The sequence below is a fragment of the Tamandua tetradactyla genome, chromosome 8, assembly GCF_023851605.1.
Source record: "Tamandua tetradactyla isolate mTamTet1 chromosome 8, mTamTet1.pri, whole genome shotgun sequence".
In the NCBI taxonomy this organism is placed as follows: domain Eukaryota; kingdom Metazoa; phylum Chordata; class Mammalia; order Pilosa; family Myrmecophagidae; genus Tamandua; species Tamandua tetradactyla.
The window spans coordinates 85,429,740-85,448,077 of record NC_135334.1 but is presented as its reverse complement, the minus strand read 5'-3'; the positions used below and the strand labels follow the sequence as shown (position 1 = coordinate 85,448,077).

At 44.1% G+C, this 18,338-nt stretch overlaps 1 protein-coding gene across 3 annotated transcripts in view; it reads left to right on the top strand.

The window, feature by feature from the left end:
• Positions 1-18,338, top strand: part of IRAG1 (inositol 1,4,5-triphosphate receptor associated 1) — a 164,814-nt gene that overhangs the window by 43,221 nt on the left and 103,255 nt on the right. For all 3 annotated transcript variants that reach the window (XM_077113989.1, XM_077113987.1, XM_077113986.1), the window contains exon 2: positions 11,347-11,504. In XM_077113989.1, coding sequence (XP_076970104.1) covers positions 11,347-11,504 — 158 coding nt within the window. The remainder of the gene's footprint in view (positions 1-11,346; positions 11,505-18,338) is intronic.

Sequence of the window (18,338 nt, the reverse complement as noted above, 5' to 3'; positions counted from 1 at the left end):
ATATTGCTCATTCATTGTTTTACTGATATCCTTTAGTTCTGTGGGAACTTTCATTCCCCTCCTTGAGCATTTTGAAGATAATTTTTTAAAGGTCTTTGTCTAGTAAGTCCACAGTTTGGTCTTCCTCAGTGATTTTTTTCTGGATTTTCATCTTGCTCCTTTGGATGGGCCATCATTTCCACCATGTCTTTGCCTTGTAATCTTTGGTTGCATACTGTACTTTTAGCTTTCTTTCTTTCTTTCTTTCTTTTTTTTCATATTTTAATGTTATAAAATGCTAATGCTGAGATTTATTTCTTAATAATCTGTTTCTTGAGCTTGTAACCAGCTGGAAATATAATAGAGATTTTCTTGAGTTTCAGTCTTCCTATCAGAAAGTTCTGCCCAAGGAGAAATCAAAGTGCAGGGTCCTCCATGTTTTTCCTGGGCCTGTCTTGTCCTGGGTGTGTGCTTGCTAGTCGCCTAATGAGTTCCCCTGTTTATGGGAGTTTGAATACCCCTTCTTCTTCCCAAGAGACAGATCCTCTCCCTCTCCTGGGTGTTCCCTTGCCAGACTTAAAGCAGGTAACCCTTAGCCCCAGGTCATCTGCCTTGATTGTTTCATACACTACTTTCATTGTCCCAACCTGCTTTTACTTGGAGAGGAAATTCTAGGGTGGGTTGGTGGGCAGAGGTGGTCTGCACACCAGAAAGGAGCTTCCCAAGTCAGTCTTTCCCAGCCTGAACAAGGCCAGGGAGACACAAAGAGGATGCAGGCCACCTCCACACTGCCCTGGGAGAGGATGAGAGAGGGGCCAGGAAGGGTGCCAGGAGCTTCTTCCCAAGCTCAAAAGCAACACTGCCCAGCAAATGCAGTCCTTCAACTGTCCTCCACAGTTCTGAGGAAGGGTACTATTTTTAAGTCTCCTCTGCCACTTTTATCCAGGATGGGCTGGAACAATGGCCGCCATCACTGTTGGGCCCTCAGTGATCTGAAATCATTAATCAAAAGTCATGATGATCAGCAATCAGCTTCTGCCCACCCTGGATCTTGGGGAATTGGATTTTTATGTCATTTCAGGCACCAGCAAGCTATGCCAGGAGCCAGACCCCACTGCAGCTGATATGAGAGTGGGTAATGGATACTGGTAACAACTGTGCAGAGAAAGCAATTTACTGGTATTTATTGTATTCATCAGCCTCTTCCTCCTGCTCTTCCCTAAATGCTGCACAGTATTCTACTGGACTCTGGAGTTTTGAAATAGTTTTTTCAGACAGTTCCTGCCTGTTTAATAGTCCTGGTAGAGGGACTGATTCCTGAAGCTTCCTACCCTGCCATCTTTCCACACTCTTCCAGATTTATGCTTTCAAGAGACTGCTCTGGCATCATTTTGTAGGGTGGATTGGTAGGAACCAAACTGATGGCAAAGTGACCAAATAGGGAGTTGCAGTGACTCAGGTCACACAGAGAACCACAGTAGGAATTTGGTAGAGGATCAAAAGTAGGGAAATGATCAAAGGCATTTCTGAGCTAGGATAGATAGGACTTGGGGTATAATTGAATATGGTGGGGGCGAGAGAGAAGAATGAATCATTTCTAGCTTAGGTGCATTTACTGGGGTATAGGAGTGGGTTTGGTGGTAGGCAGGGATAGGGAGGGGGGAGAAAGGATGAATTCTGTTTGGGACTTGGTGAGTGTGAGGGCCCATGATAAACCAGGAGAGTTGTCCAAAGGCAACTGGGGAACTAATCTCCAAAACTGTGTTATCTATGTTAAGGTTATTTGTGTTTCTTCTGCACCGTGGAAGGGGTGAGGAATGGGGGACTTGGGACTGAGTATGTTGGTGAATGTTTAACAACTGGCTCTCTGAAGGGGGAGAAGGCACTAATTCTGTTGTATAAATATTCCTATTATGGCTGATTTCAAGCTACCAACTCAACATCACTGAACCTGGAGTTGGGAAGAAGTTCACAGTAGCACATCATTATATAGTATTTCCACCAAACAGATACAATAGATGTAAATAATCTCAAGAGCATAGCAAGTAAAATGTAGCAAATGTAGCAAAATAATTAAGGCTTTTTTTTTTAACAGAAGTTTTAAGTTTACAGCAAAATTGAGCAGAAAGTACAGAGAATTCCCATATACTTCCCCCTCCCTTCAGTTTCTCCTATTATTAGTATCTTGCCTCAGTGTGGTACATTTATTGCAATTGATTAATCAATATCAATATATTAGTATTAACTAAAGTCCATAGTTCACATTGGGGTTCACTCTTTGTGTAATACAGATTCATGGGTTTTGACAAATGCATATCATGTACCCATCATTACAGAGGAAGAGATTATTTTGGATATTCAGTTCCTTTGTTTTTAATATAATTTATTTAGTCATAAGATTTTATAATTTAATTTTTAATAGTGTTTGTCTTTAACAACCAACTCTTGAAATCCCTGAAAATTTTAACATCCAGCATTTGTGAGCTGGTGAGAGCTAGCTCCTGCATACTACTGGGGTGCTTCCTCTAGTGTACAAGTTGGAAGAGAGCTGGGAATCCATCTACTTCTCAGTCACGCTCAGTGATGCTACAAGGTCACACACCTGGTGAGGGCACAGCCAGACCCAGGCCCATGCAGCCGGTCCTCACTCCTCCCTGACAACCCCTATGTGTCCTGCTCAACCTCGCAGACCTGGGAACATGGTGTGGTCCTTGACCCGAGGACGATGACTCATGTCATCCTGGAGTGAGTGACTCAGAGAAGAAGCGGCTGGGCGGCCTGGAACAAAGATAACTGGGTAAGATTTATTTCTGCTAGGAGCTAAATGGGAAACTCAGATATTTGTCTGCTATTCCTGAAGCCTTTGAACTACCTCCGATTGAGCAATTGTACATATTTCCAAGAAGGAAAAATTTCCTCAAGTGGACTTATTTTTAAAAAAGAATTGCTGAAGTGAACAAGCTGGAATGGAAACCTGGGGAGATGTTTTGTCCACTTTTTGTTCTGGTGGAGGTTGGGGGAAAGGGTTGGGAAGGAAGGTCTGGTCTTTGCTTGGCTATTTTCTAAGGGGTATAGAACCTAGAACTCAGGCATTTCAGGGTTTCCCCAACCCTCCTTCCTCCAGAGTGGTATCAAAGCTTTCCAAATGCCAAGGAATTCAGTGAAGAGGATGCCAGTGTTATCCAGCATTTGATAAGATGTCCATCACACTTTTGGTCAGTCCTTGTTATCCTTCTCAAGGCAACTTCAGGTCTGGCAATTTTCTGCTTCTGAGTACACAGAAATTATTGTGCTATCCTCCTTTACTCTCCTCATCCCCTGGGATGTGAGAGACCCTGAGACGGTGTCTATAGACCTTATCTATCTAGGTAAACCAAATAGCCATTTCTTCTCTTTGGGGTCTTCTCCCCAGGGTTCTAACTGGGAAATGGGGCCCAAGACCTCTCTTATCTAAGATTTGGGAATTTATTTTTCCACCTCTCCAGGGAAACAGGGTATAGCCCCTCGGGTCTCACCAGTTTCTATAGTCTCATTGCTTCTACTCCAACTCTCCTGTCTTTCTCTCGCCTACCATATCCCCATAATCTTTTACTAATACTAGGGAGACTTACCCTTCCTTGAATGTTTTCTCCCAAGTGCCCTGGGCCCTTTCCATTGACCTCTGAGACACATAAGGCAGGGGCAGACTCATTTTTCTTTACCTCCTGCTGCTACAACCTTCCCCCAAGTCTATGAGGAAAGAATGGCCTCACCGTTTGCCTGAGGGGAAGAGCAAGGGATGGAAGAAGGGGCATCAGCTACTATTATGAAAATGCTGTTTACACTGCCTCCCACCCACCCCCACCCTGGCCCAGGCTCCTCCTGGCTGTGGCTTCAGCACTGGTTTGAACAGATGCTGGCTCACTCATCAGTCTCATAAGGGATTCTGACTTCAGGGCAGAAGGTATTCCTAGTCAGCAAAGCCTATAGGAGATCCTCAAGAGTGGGAGAAAGGCCGTAGAAAGTTGGGCCCTGTGAATGTTTCCCAGAGAGGGTACAGCCCCCAGAGAGTGTGTGGTCTGTGCTAGGTGGTTTCCCCATAGCATCTCTAGGTCCTGGGCTCCCAGCCACTGGACTGAAGGGGATGGGGTTGAGGGACAGCATGATTGTCTAAGTCCCTTCCAGTCCCCCATCCTCCCCTTTTCTGTGGCCCACGAGGCTTCTTTCTCACATCTCCACCTCTCTTCCCCTCATGCCTACTTCCCCATTCTCCCCTTCCATCCAAATCTGCCTTCAGGAGAGACTCCTACAGCCCCACTGGCACCCTTCAGTCATTCGTTCATCCATCCATTTACCACAGCATAGCCCAGGTACCTGCTCAGCCAGCCACCATGTCTGGCTCTTTTAAAGAGAAAGTTCCATGCTCAGACTCTCTCACTTGTGGAATGAAAACCTTTCTCCTTTGGGAGTCAGCATAGGTATGTTAGAAAGATCTGAGACTTTGGAAACAAACAAACTTGGGACTGGCCACAGCCCTGTGCCCTCTCTGAATGTGATAGTCGTGTAAATGTCAGCAATACTGGTGTGCATGGCCCTGACTGGTTTAATTCCATTTATTGCATTGACTTTTTAAATCATTTGTCTCCACAGAGGAGATACCCTGGTCAGGTCAGGGCTGTGTTTCCTTTACTTGTAAGAGACAAAGCCAGAAATCTTCTACCCAGCATCATTAACACCGGAAAGTCTCCCCTTCGGTTGGGTTTAGAGGCTGCTGTGGCTAAGCGAACTCAGCTGCCCTGTTTGGAGAAGGAGAGAGCTCATTAAGTCCATACAATGTGCAGGCACCCTGCATGTATTTCCTAATATACTGTCCTCATGACAATCCTGAATGGTAGCTACTCCTATCTCCATTTCACAGGTGAGGAAACTAAGGCCCAAGGAGATTATCCAGCAAAAAAAAAAAACAACAGAGGGAGAATTAGAAACTATTCTGTCAAGCTCCAAAGCACTCTGACAGCTTAAGGTCAAGAAACAGGAAGGGGGTTCCCCAAGGAGGACTCCCCAAAGAGGACTCCCACTCAGGCTTATTTGCAGGAGGCCCCAGAGGCAGGGCAGGGGCTCACAGAGGCAGTCCTCAGCACTTTGCACTGATCTTGGATTGAGTTTCCAAGTCTGTGCAGGTCTGCCTTGGGGTGAGTGCAGAGACTGGGGAGCATGCTGTCTCTCCAAGACAGTGACTGGGAAGGAAGTGGGGAGGCTCTGCTGGCAGCCTGTGTTTACAGCTCAGACACATGTGCTTATTTTTTACCACAAATGAACCCTTCAAATCAAGAGACCAGAAGAAGGCTGATGTGTGTGGCAGGGCCTGGGGAGCAGGGGTACCGGGACCTCTTCAGGCTCAGCCCCTCACTCATAGATGAAGCCTGGGCTAAGTCCCTGCCTCTATCTGGGCCTTGATTCCCATCTATGAAGATCTCCAGCAGCCCTCCCTGTCATCTTCTGAATTTCCAGAGGGGTTGAGAAAGTAGATGCGTGTGCAGTCACCCCAAACAGTTTCCTCCATCGAGTTCTTCATCTAGAGATAGCCCAGTGGTATTAATAGCAACCTAATCTCTTTCAAATTCTTTGTGCTGCTAAAATGAAAGCAAAAATTCAAAGCTGGAAGAACAACAAAAAAAAAAACTCCCTTCTGAGAATTCTGAGTCACTACAGAAAGGTCAGTGGAGTCTGGGTTAACCCATTGTTTTCCAGAAGGGCTTCCTGGCTCTTCGTCCAGTGCCTAAAGATGAACAGAGAGAATCTGAGAGCTCTTAGCCCTGGAACACTGTGGTTTTTAGAGAGGCTTGTGTTCTCTTCAGGACTGCTTACAAGCTCTGGGAAAAGTGTCTTTGGGGCCAGCTTGAGAAGCCACTGTCTGCCAAGAATACCACTTGTAAGCTGGTAAGCCCAGCCCTGCAAGAAGATGGGGAATCAGACAAACTTTCAGTTGGCACTGCTACTCATTGGTGATATGATTTTGGACAAGTCTTTGGGCATCTATAAAATGGGAGTAATCTTAATAACAATAGTACTTATGTTACCCACCTTGCAGGGTTTTGAGAGCACTGAAAGGATAGTTTCTGTGATGGCGATTTTCAAACCATGACTCCTACAGTTCCCCCAGTGCTTGCTGGAACACAGCTGGCCATCACAGGAATCCACTACCCCTCCCACTGTGTGAGGTTTGCAGGATGGAGCTGTTTGTCCAGTTTTGAATGTACATGCTTGGGCTTGTATGGCAGCTCTGTCAGAGGAGCCTTCTGCCCTCCTGTTCTTCCCTCATAGCCCAGAGGGTCTTGCAGCAGCTATTCCTGGGGATGGAACCTATGCTGTTAGCCTAATGATTGTGAGACTTTCTGAAATGCATGTTGGATGAGCAAATTGATGAAGTGTTGTGTGAACAGAAGAGCCAGAAGATAAGGTGGGTAAATGGATGGACCAATAGAGAGACAGATGGATGGACAGATGAATGGATGGATTTGCCAAATCACATTGGGGGGGTCATGCAACTTCAAACTGTGGGCCCACTCTCCTGCCCTCATAGGACTTGAAGGGGAGGAGGGCTTGGAGCCAAAGTTGGTGCTGCTTCCTCTCTAAGTTCTACTACAATCCATAGCCCCACTAGGAGTACATACTACAGTTCTTTCCAAAATCAGGCTGTGGGGGGCAGGTGGTGAAGAAGGAGGAGTTGCATGCTGGGGTCTTTTGCATGGTAGAGAGCCACAGTGGAAAAGGAGAAAAATGATGGGCCTTTGGAGTCAGACCAGCCTGGGTTAGAATCCTTGGCCTGCCACTTACTAGCTGAATGATGTTAAGCAGGTTGCTGAACCTCTCTGCGCCTTAGCTCCTTAATGTATAAAATGGAAATAATGAAACCCATCTCATAGGGGTACTATGGAGTTAAATGAAACAGCATTTGAAATGTACTTAGCATAGTGTACAACACTCAGATGACAACCTAGAAATAGCTGATGAATAAAAGAATGAATGAAAGAATATTAATTTTCTTTCTTTCATGAGAAGTGCCAAGAACAGATAAAACATTTAATATGGTTCAGGGACCACTAGCCTCTTCAGTTACACAAATGATTGGACAGGTATCCCAACAGAGGGTCTGGGATAATTTTCCCCAGGTGCAAAGGTAATGGGCCCAGTCAAGTTGCTTCCCCTCTAGTTTCCCTTTCTATAAAATGGTTATACTTAGGCACTGGCTCTTGGCACTGACCCTCCCTGACTAGAATCACCTAACCCTTTACTGACCAGGCTGGAGAGGCAGCAAGGGCCTTGAAAATGGGTTAAAGAAGGAGCTGCCTGGAGACCAAACATCACTAAATATTTTTCCCTTTTATGGGCCCATGCTCTAGATCACCACTTCCTGGAGATTGTATTCTAAACTTTGCTGTGATGGATGCAATGTCTGTCCGTGTGCCCACGAGCTCCAGCGGAACCCAGATGTCTACCCTGGGGGAGGGACTTTGCTTTACCTTGCTATTTTAAGCAGTGGGTTTATAATAATGGATGGGAGAGAAATCAAACAGGGCAGGAACAGCGTGGGAATGGAGCTGGCAGATAGCTGGGGCTCCTTGCCGAGGAGTTTGGGGTTTTGCCTTGTCAAGTGTGGGACCTCAGCCAGCATCCACTCTGACTTTATACTGCAGCAGCTGAAATCTCTTGGTGTTTATCTGGCTTAATTCATTTCTGTTTTATTTTTTTTCTGACCCTAGGGACTTACTTAAGGTCTTTCCTGAGGAGCAGAGTTAGAAGAAGGGAAGTGGTCAGAAAATGTGATATTTGTTATGCGACTTTGGAGTTCAGTGATCCCATGATCCTCTGGGACAGGGTCATTAGGTCTTGTGGTTTGCTGCAACTAGGAGGGATTCAGGATTTCATGTGACACCCAGGGCTGGATAAGCTCCCTGAAGTGGATTAGGAATCCTATGACTCTTGCCCAGCCTTTACTGGAACTCTCCCAGGAATGGGGGACTTGCTACCTTGAAAAGAAGCCCAATTCATTTTCAAATGGCTCCAACCACTAGAGGGCTTTTCCTTGTCTTGATCTGACCTATCAATTATTGGTCATTTGTTTCACCTTTGGAGATAATAAAACTACATGAATTCCTTTCAAATACCTGACGAGAGTTTTTATTTCCCCAGTACCTTCTCTTCTCCAGACTAAAGGACTCCAGTTTTTTAAAGACAAATTCTTGTACTGCTGGCATCCTGCTTCCTCTTTTCTGAGCATGCTCCATTTTGCCCAAATACTTCTTAATATATAGAGCACAATATACTTGTTGGAGTTTAAAACATAAAGGAAAAGTGGAATTGCTAATTCCCATGTTTTGGAAACCATATTCTTATTAAGACAGCCTGGACCTACACACATATCACATAGACATTTTTAAGAGGTTTCCTGGGAGGATATTCTTTGGCTACTCCAAACCCCTGTTGCTATATAATTTATGCAACACCACTGATGTCACTGCTGCTGAAGTCCAACTGAAGGTGACAGAAATTAATCTCAGAGCTCTCTTTTGGGTGAACCTGATGTTCAGGTTCTTCATACAGTAGCCTTTTGGGATAGGAAACACAGCATACCCTGGTCCTAGAGCCCTCATTCTTAATAGCCCACTCTCGGGTTAAAATATGTTCATATGTCCTGTCTTCATCTTCCTATCCATTCTGACTGGAGAAATTCCGTTTAGCATTTCAGTGTTGATGGCTCAGCTCAAACATCATTTCTAATGTGGAACCTTGTCTAGAACCCTGTCCACTCGATCCCAATGTTCATAGTTAGGGACCCTTTCTCTGGACTCCCACAACTTCCTACTTTCAAAGTATTTACCCCATTACACTATTTTCCACCTGCCTCCCTCCACTAGACTCCATGCTACTTGAGGGCTGAGACTGGTCTTCATCATCTTTGTGTTGCCAGTTCCTAGCATGGAGCATGGTAGAGTAGGCATAAAGTAAATGTGAATGAATGAATGAATGACTCAGTTTGTGGATGTTCTACTTGAGGTGAGATTTTTTGAGCTGACCAGCAGGTGTCACCCCAGTTGTTTTAGAGCTGAGTAGGACTACCTTTCCATTTCAGAGAATGACAAAAGTCAAGATGATGGCCACATTAACCAACCCTGGATTGGGAGGGGAATGGCATAAAGTGAGTCATATTCAACATGTCGATAAACCTTTTTGTGTGAATCCTCTGGGAATCTGTGATGAATCAAACACTTTGCCTGTCACAGGGTGTGCAGGGACAGAAAAGGTGTGTTTGTTTTGGATGAGGCTGTCTGATCCAGGCCTGCCTGCAGCATTCTCATTCTAGCTCTAGGGTCCTTGTGAGCCCACATTCTAGGGAAGGGTAAAGCACCTAATATCATAGGAGGTGGCAAGGTTTTCTGGCTTCTCCTGTAGTCTCCAGCAGTTGGCAGCTCCTTGCATAGGCCATAATAGGTACTCAGTAAATGACTGTCCTCTTTCTCTATATGTGCCCCAACTAAGGGCAATGTCTGAAAATGGTGAGTCTAGTGGTTTACATCTGCTGTCCAACAAAGATGCTTATTCAGGAAAGCTCTGAAGATACTTGTTGGTTTTGTGGGTTCTTGAAGGTTTTCCACATTGCACAAAGAGGAGGGAGCCCCAAAGAGCTTAGGGATGGGAAGAAGTCATCTAAAACCCTCTGGACTCCAACAAGCACCTAATCCTTCCTGGGCTGCAGACCTACATTCAGGTGGACTCTGTGCTGAGCACTCTACCTCATTCCATCCTTGCAGCAACCCGGCATGGGTTTAACCTCTGCTTCTCTACCATATTTTCTTGATTAAGGCTAAAAGGTAAAGTCCTCTTTCCAAGGCCACACAGTGGAAGAGTAAGGAATCAAATCTAGGTGTTTGGTTGCAAAGCCTAGTTTCCTCATGTTCTTTCAATCTTGATATTCTCCTCCTCCAGACAGAGATTTGGCATTACTAGATTCCTTTTCTAAGAGGAAACAGAGTGGATGGACCCACTGGTTCCATTCAGTTGGCTGGTGGTATTGGGGCATGGTGGTTCTGGGCCTCTTGACTGACAAGAACCAAGAAGGCGCAGTTAGTATGCTTTTGGTTAAGTAATAGAAAGCTCAACCCAAACTGACTTAGACACTAAGGAGATTTCTTTGTTCATGTAACTGGCCATTCCAAAAAGTGTTCACGTTCAGCTGCCCTTTGATCAGGACTCCAGCTCCTTTTTTCGAAGGCCTCTTGGTTTTGCCCTCTACATGTATCGGTTTTAACTTTCATCTGGCTGTCTTCATGGCTTCTTTAGTACCAGGTCTCCCATCTGCAAGTGCCAGCCCCCAGAGCAAGAAAAAGCATCAGTGTCTCAGAACCTGACTCAGTTGCTGGGCCAGAGGACTGCCCTGTGCTCATTGACTTAGGCTGGGTCTGTTGTCTATTCCTGAGCCGATCACTGTTGGGGAGATGTATGAGATTATGCTGATGGATGTCGTTTTCAGCCAGGCCCCATAGCTGCTACACCATGGAAAGGGGTAGCCTGACTTCTGGGGAAGCAATCCAAGCTCTGTTATGAGCTTCTAGGGTGGACTCTGCACAGGAACCCAGGATCCACTCTGGCTAAGCCTCTAGAATCAAAGATTTAGCATAGCTGGCCTGCCTAGGAGGTCTGTATTCAGATGAGAAAGCCTTGTACTTAGGGGCTGAAGAGCTGCTCAAGGGCATGAGAGGGACTGTGGGGGATGAAACACCATCAATTACTCCCCATCTGTATGGCTAAGAGAGGCTGTATGGTATAGTAAAAAGAGCCCTGGCCTCAAAATCAGGAAGATCTTGGTTCAAATCCTTGGTTCTTTGTATGATTTAGGATAATTGGCCTCTATTTCCAAGGCAGTTCCCTCATTTATAAAATAGGAATAGTATGCCTTCATCAGAGGTCATGAGATATAAATTAGATGGTGGTAGTGATGTTCCTAGAATAATGGCTAGCACCCAGTAGGTGCTCAGTGAATGGCACACAGAACAAATCTGATTCCAATTGAGTGTTCTCCATTAGCTCCAGCTTTGAGGAGTTTGAAGCAGTTTTCTCCCTTCTGGGATATCTGTGTTTACTGTAAGGACCAAATTAGATGCAAAATCTCTAAGGTCACCTCTGACTTTGTAAACACAGCCAGAGAGCAGGAGGAAATGCAATTCCAAATGCCCTCTCCTGGGGTATTTTGACCTTTAGTATTGATGCAAACTCAAGCAGGCTGATGCTGTTTGGGCCTCCCTTTGTGGTTCGTGGCTCCTGGAAATGGAATCCAGCTTGGGACAGGGATGGGAATGGATTTGACTTGTCCTTTTGGCGTCTCCCCAGCCTGCGGAGCCCAGGTCTCTTGGAGCACCCTCAGGGCTGACGCAGCAGAGGATCCGGGGACACAAGGCCACTCCTGCCAGGAGGCTGTCATGCCCCACATTCCCGAGGATGAGGAGCCCCCCGGAGAGCCACAGGCAGCCCAGAGTCCCGATAGCCAAGTAAGTGCTCCCTTCCTGCCCTCGGCTAACCCAAATGCCCTGGGTTAACACACAGCTCCTGGCCCAGACAGAAGGTTTGCTGATAGCCTAAGCAGGCTGCAGTGAGTACCTGGGGAGGTATGGCTTCTACAGAGAGGAATAAAATTACCCTGTGATTCTTTGAATTGACTGAGGTCCCCATATATCCTGAAGGTAGAATTTTCTAAGTGTGTCTGACTGAGGCACTATGGAAGTCAAACCATCCTAACCCTGTAGGCTCACTCCTAAAATGGAGAAAGACATAGGAGAGAAATGTTAACACAGAGGACCCTGTCATGTCAGGGTAGTGGGCACCAACAAAAGGTCTTTGAAAGTGACCCCAATTAAAATGGAGATTAAAATTTCATAGTAAAGAGAGAAAATGGGATTTCATTGAAATTTTATTGTGAAAAAGGAAATGATGAAAAACATTAATTAGGATTTTTATTATGAAAATGAGCTATTTCTTAGTTAAAAATATAGGTTATATGCTAATTTTCAGAATGATCAAAGAATTTTGTGTTGATTTTGGTGTGCTTTCTTTGTGGGGGGTTGGTAAATGGTCTGAGGATTGAACCTGGGTCTCCCACATGGAAAGTGAACATTCTACCACTGAACCACCCATACACCCATTGGTATGCTTATTTTTTATACCAACGAAATGGTCTGTTTGCATGATAGCACATTCTTCCCTCTGCATTTTACTTTACAGCACCTTCATTAAGAGATTGGTTTTGCTTTTTTTTTTTTAATTTAAGGGCTCTGTCCATTTTTTTAAGGACAGTTTTCTATCACTCCATAGTCAAATCATTCCCTTTTGAAAGCTATTTTGCTGGTATCCTTGCCACTTTTCTTTTTTCATTTGTTAATGGTTCATCTCTATATGAACTTAACTGGACAAGACCTTCTCCAATGTCACTTTTCTGGATTTCATGAAGATAGCAGGTAATTTGCCCTGAATTTGCACTGTCCTGTTACATCTGACAGTCATCTTAAGCTGACCAAGACCAGATGGGAGTAGATAGATATGAGGGAAGAATGTATGTGGTGAGCATTAATTTTATAAATGGGTAGATTTTTAGTGAATGCTTTTGTATTATGATGACACCTGTTTTCTTACATGTCATAACTGTGGGAACTTAAATGATAGAAACTTAGAAAAGAGTGGTCCTTTGTATCTCTGTATGTCAAGGCTGTCGGATTAAGATATTGCAGAATCCGGTGGCCTCAGAGTGTGCACTTCCGTCCAACATCTTAACGACACTGGGCCAAGCCCTCCTCCCTTTGGCTATAGGCAGCCCTATTCAGGGTTTTATTGACCCTTCTCAGGGACTTCTTGGACCACAGTGGGTGCTGCTTATTTGTTACTTTTGGTAGATCCAAACAGCTGCTCTGCTACTTTGCAGGCCACTTCTAGCTTTCCCAAGACTAAGTGTCCTGCTGTTGCTCCTCTTCTGCTGCTGTTTTTCCCCAAGTGTGGACAATCCCCCCTACAGTGTTGTCGACAGTGAGCTATAAGATTTATCCAATGTCTCCACTGAAAGCTTGAGGATTAAAAAAGGGAATGACAGCACAGAACAAAACACCCACAACAGGATTCCAAACTGTGACTTCATCCTAATCCTCAGGTCAGGACTTTCCTGGGTTCTGGCTCCTTAGCTACTCTGCTCCTCAGTCCCAGACTCCTTCTTGCAATAGCCATCCCTCACCCCTTCCACTTCACCAACAATAGTAGTGCCCTTCAGGCAGATTCTCATGTAAAACCTAGCCTTCAAATCTTGGACAACTCCCCCAAACAGTTGCACGCTGTGGCTCCCAAGAATAAAAGAATTCCTAAAAAAAAAAAAATCAGTCAAGATACAACTCTTGAAGGCAGTCTTTTACACTGAGATCAGTTTCTCCTGGTTTTTAACTTGTTTAATTTAAAGGTCCTGCAAACCTTCTCAGGATACACAAGACACAACAACATAGAAACCTACTGGCCCTTTAAGCCATCATAAATTAAAATTGCACATATGTATAGCTGCATTAGGTCAAGCATGAGAGTGCGTCTCTAGAGGTGGCCATCCCTAACCCATCCAGGGGGAATTCACAGTTTAATGTAAGAGACCCCTGGCAGGCCAACGGGAGTTTCAGATTCCAGTTCCCTACAAGCTCTTCTCCTTGTTACCTTTAGCCAGATTCCAGCCCTCCATAAAATAGGAGTAGGTCTTGATCCTCTCTAAAGATCCTTCAGATATCATGAAGATTCTATCTTTGTACTCATGAGAAATCAAGACAATGAAAAGAAGGTTTGCAGGTACCAATAGCTTCTGCACTGCTGGAGCCCAGCAGGGAAGAACCCATGAGGAATTCAGGTGGCTTGGGAGCCAGGAAGTCTGGGCTTCCTTTGGAGGGCATGTAGCACAGCATTTAAGAGTACAGATTCTGAAGTCAGATAAACTTGGGTTTGAATCCCAGCTCTTCTGTGTCCTGCCTAGAGTGCCTCTAATTCCTTATCTGTTACCCAGGACAAGTGGTATTTGCTTCCTCCTAGATTCTGCCTGTTAGGTCCAGCCCCTGACTCCCCTCTTTGGACTGAGTGACCATGGAGCTGGGACAGTTTAGACCCACAAACTGAAACCACATCAGATTCAACATTCCTTTACTCTTCTGTTCTTACTGCCAGGCACTGGCCTCCCTGAGTTCTCCAGAAGCAAATGGGGAATATTGTCAGTGAAGAGCTTCTCCCCCTCTTACACATTAACCAGATAACCCACATTAGGCTTCTCAGACAGCCACGGTCTCGGGGATGGAAGGAAGAGTCAGCCTCTAGTGACTGGAGTCTGAGTCCCTGGGAGAAACAGAAGCCAGGCAGCTAGGGAAGCAGGGCTGGCCAGGAGGTTCAGCTGCAATTCTGGGTACCGTGTGAATTCCCACCCTGTGAAGCAGGCAAAGAATAGAGCATCCTTCTGACTTTACAGCTCCCCTGGGTCCAGCCCTAGTTCTGGTTCCTCAGCCCCAGCCCCCATTTCCTATTGCTGGCAAGAGCATTAGTCCAGACCTTCCCACACACAAAAACAAAAGCTGTAATACTAGATCCTGTTTTTCTTTCTGGATACATACACATGCACGCACACACACACACTCTTTTTTGGTCCCTAATTGGAAGCTATACTCAAAACCCACAGACAAATCTGGGAATAAAGCCTCCTGTTTTGGTTTTCTAAAGCTGCCAGAATGCAATATGCCAGAAATGGATTGGCTTTTATAAAGGGGATTTATTAAGTTACAAGTTACAATCCTAAGGCCATGAAAATGTCCAAATTAAGGCACCAGCAAGGGAATTCCTTCATTCAAAAAAGGAATCTAGTTCATGGTTTCTTTGTCACATGGGTAGGTACATGGTGATGTCTTCTGTCCTCTCTAGGCTTCTGGTTTCAAATGGTTCTCTCAGCATCTCCAAGCACCTGTGTCTGAAATTTCTCCAAAATGTTCTCCTTTTAAAGGGCTCCAGTTAGCTAATTAAGACCACCTTGAATGGGTGGGGTCACATCTCCATGGAAACAACCTAATCAATTGGTCTCACCCAAACAATAGGTCTGAGTTTTGGGGGCCATACCTTGAGCAGGTTTATAGCCAAGGGTTTCAAGCAGGATTAGAAGTGGTCAGGACACAAGCTTGGGACCTTAAGAGACCATAGAATGTCAGATCCTCAAAACTAGAAGAGACAATAGATCACATCTGAGCCCCCATCCTCCCAGGAAGGCAAAACTCTCCATAGCAGTGGCCACCAAACCAGCCATGTAGGGGATTTGTTAAACCCCAGATTCCTCAGAACCCATATCTACTGAATAGTAATCTCCTGGAGGTGGGTGTTGAGAAGCTGTAGGAGGGTATCTCTGTAATAGGAACTACTACCTCACAAGGATGTGTGCAGTTGGTCAGCTCTGCTTCCTAGTTATGGAATCTGCCTCCACAGTGACTCCGTCAGTTGTGTCCTCCACAACCACCTGCAATGTAGTGACAACATGCAGATGCAAGAAGGCAGCTTTGGGGTTGTTCTAGTTGTTTTGGGGTTGGACTACCTGCCAGAATGTGATATATCAGAAATGGAACAGCCTTTCAAAGACGGAATTTATTAAGTTGCAAATTTAAAATTCTAAAGCCATGAAATTGTCCCAACTAAAGCAAGCTTACAGAAACATCCAATCTAAGGCATCCAGGGAAAGATACCTTGGTTCAAGAAGGCCGATGACTTTCAGGGTTTCTCTCAACTGGAAAGGCACATGGTGAACATGGAGACATCTGCCTGTTTTCTCTCCAGGCTTCTTGTTTCATGAAGCTCCCCCAGGGATGTTTTCATCTCCAAAGTTCTCTGGCTGCATGGGCAGAAAGCTCTCAAGCTTTCTCCAAAATACCTCCTCTTTTAAAAGATTTCAGTAAACTAATCAAGACCTGCCTGGAATGGGTGGAGTCACATCTCCCTCCAATCCAAGGTTAATACAATTGGACAAGCCACAGCTCCGTGGAGACAATCTAATCAAGTTTCCAACCTATAGTACTGAATAGAGATGAAAAGAAATGGTTGATCCCATGAAACTGATTCAGGATTAAAACATGGCTTTTCTAGGGGACATAATCCTTTCAAACCAGCACGGGGGTCTTCCAGAGTCTCTTTTCCTCCAATTCCTTCAGTCTTTCAGCCAGGGTGATTTATTTATTGGGGAAGTTGTAGGTTTATAGAAAAATCATGCAGAAAATGCAGAATTCCCATATACCTGCCCCTGCCCCCAACACACACACACACACACAACTTTCCTTTATCAACAATTTGCGTTAGTGTGGTACCTTTGTTAAATTGATGAAACAATATTATTAAAATTATACTATTACATATAGTCCATAGTTTACATTAGAGTTTACTGTTTATGTTGTACAATCCTATGGTTTTGGAAAACTGTATTCTTGTAGCATATATAGAAACTAAAATTTCTCCTGTAACCATATTCAAATATATAATACAATGGAGATAATTACATTTACAATGTTGTGCTACTATCTCCATGATCCATCATCAAACTTTTTTCATCACCTCAAATGGAAAGTTCTACCCCTTAAATATTAATTCCACTTTCCCTACCCACCCCTCAGTCCCTGATAAGCTGTGTTCTAGTTTCTGTCTCTGTGAATTTGCTTATTATTATTATTATTATTATTATTTAAAATCAGTGAAATCATATATTTGTATATGGTGTAAGAGTCAAAGAAACTATTCTTTCCCCATTGAATGGACTTGCACGCTTGTCAAAAATCAATTGGCCATAGATGGGAGGGTTTATTTCTGGACCCTCAATTCAATTTCATGGGTCTTTATTTCTGTCCTAGTGCCAATACCATGCTGTTTTGATTACTGTAGCTTTGTAATTAGTTTTTAAACCAGGAAGTATGAGTCCTCCAACTTTGCTCTTCTTTTTCAAGATGATTTCCGCTATTTGGAAACACTTATCCTTCCATATAAATTTGACAATTCACCTTTTCTTTTCTGTTGAGAAGGCTGTTGGAAATCTGATTGGATTACAATGAATCTATAAACTGCTTTGGGTAGAATTGACACCTAAACAATAGTTGGTCTTTTGATCCATGAACACAGAATCTCCTTCCATTTATTTAGATCTTTTATTTCTTTTAGAATATTTTGCAGTTTTCTGTGTAGAAGTGCTTTGTATCCTTCATACATATTTGATTATTTTAGTTTTTATTGTAAATGGAATTTTTTTTATGGATTTCCTTTTCAGATTATTCATTTCTAGTGCATAGGAACAGTATTGATTTTTACATGTTGGTCTTGCTGACCATTTCTTTGCTGAATTCATTTATTAGCTCTGGTAGCTTTGTTGTGGCTTTTTCAGGATTTCCTATATATCAGATTGTTCTAGTTTGCTAGCTGCTGAAATGTGATATACCAGAATGGATTGGCTTTTTAAAAAGGGGGTTTATTACGTTGCAAGTTTACAGTTCTAAGGCCATAAAAATGTCCAAATTAAAGCAAGTCCATAAAAATGTCCAAATTAAGGCACCAACAAGAGGTTACCTTCACTTAAGAAAGGCTGATGAAGTTCGGGTTTCTCTTTCAACTGGAAAGGCACATGGTGATGTCTGCTAGCTTTCTCTCCAAGCTTCTTGTTTCATGAAACTTCCCCGTGGAAGCTTCATCTACAAAGGTCTCTGGCTGTGGGGCTCTCATGGTTCTTGCAGCTCTGCAGCTTCTCCAAAATGTTTCCTCTTTTAAAGGATTCCAGTAAACTAATCAAGACCCACCTGGAATGGGTGGAGACAATCTCCCTCTAATCACAGGGACACACATGTAATTGGGTATATCACATCTCCACGGAGATAATCTAACCAAGTTTCCAACCTACAGTACTGGATAAGGATGAAAAGAAATGACTACCTCCACAAGATGGATAAGGATCAAAACATGGCTTTTCTAGGGTACATGATCCTTTCAAACCAGCAAAAAGGGATCATGTCATCTGCTAACAGGAACAGTTTTCCTTCTTCCTTTCCAATTTGGATTTCTTTTTCTTGCTTAATTTCTCTGGCTAGAACTTCTGGTATAAAATTGAACAATAGGAAAAAAGTAAAAGGGACTTCCGGAGAAGATGGCGGCTTAGTCGCGCGGGTCTTAGTTCCTCTTCCAGAAAAGCAACTAAAGAAACAGAAACAATACGAAACAGCTCCCAGAGCCACGACAGAGACCAAAAAGACAGCGTACCCCATTCTGGAATGGCTGAACGGGCAGGGAGAATCCGCTGCGGTGAGATACCCGAGGGG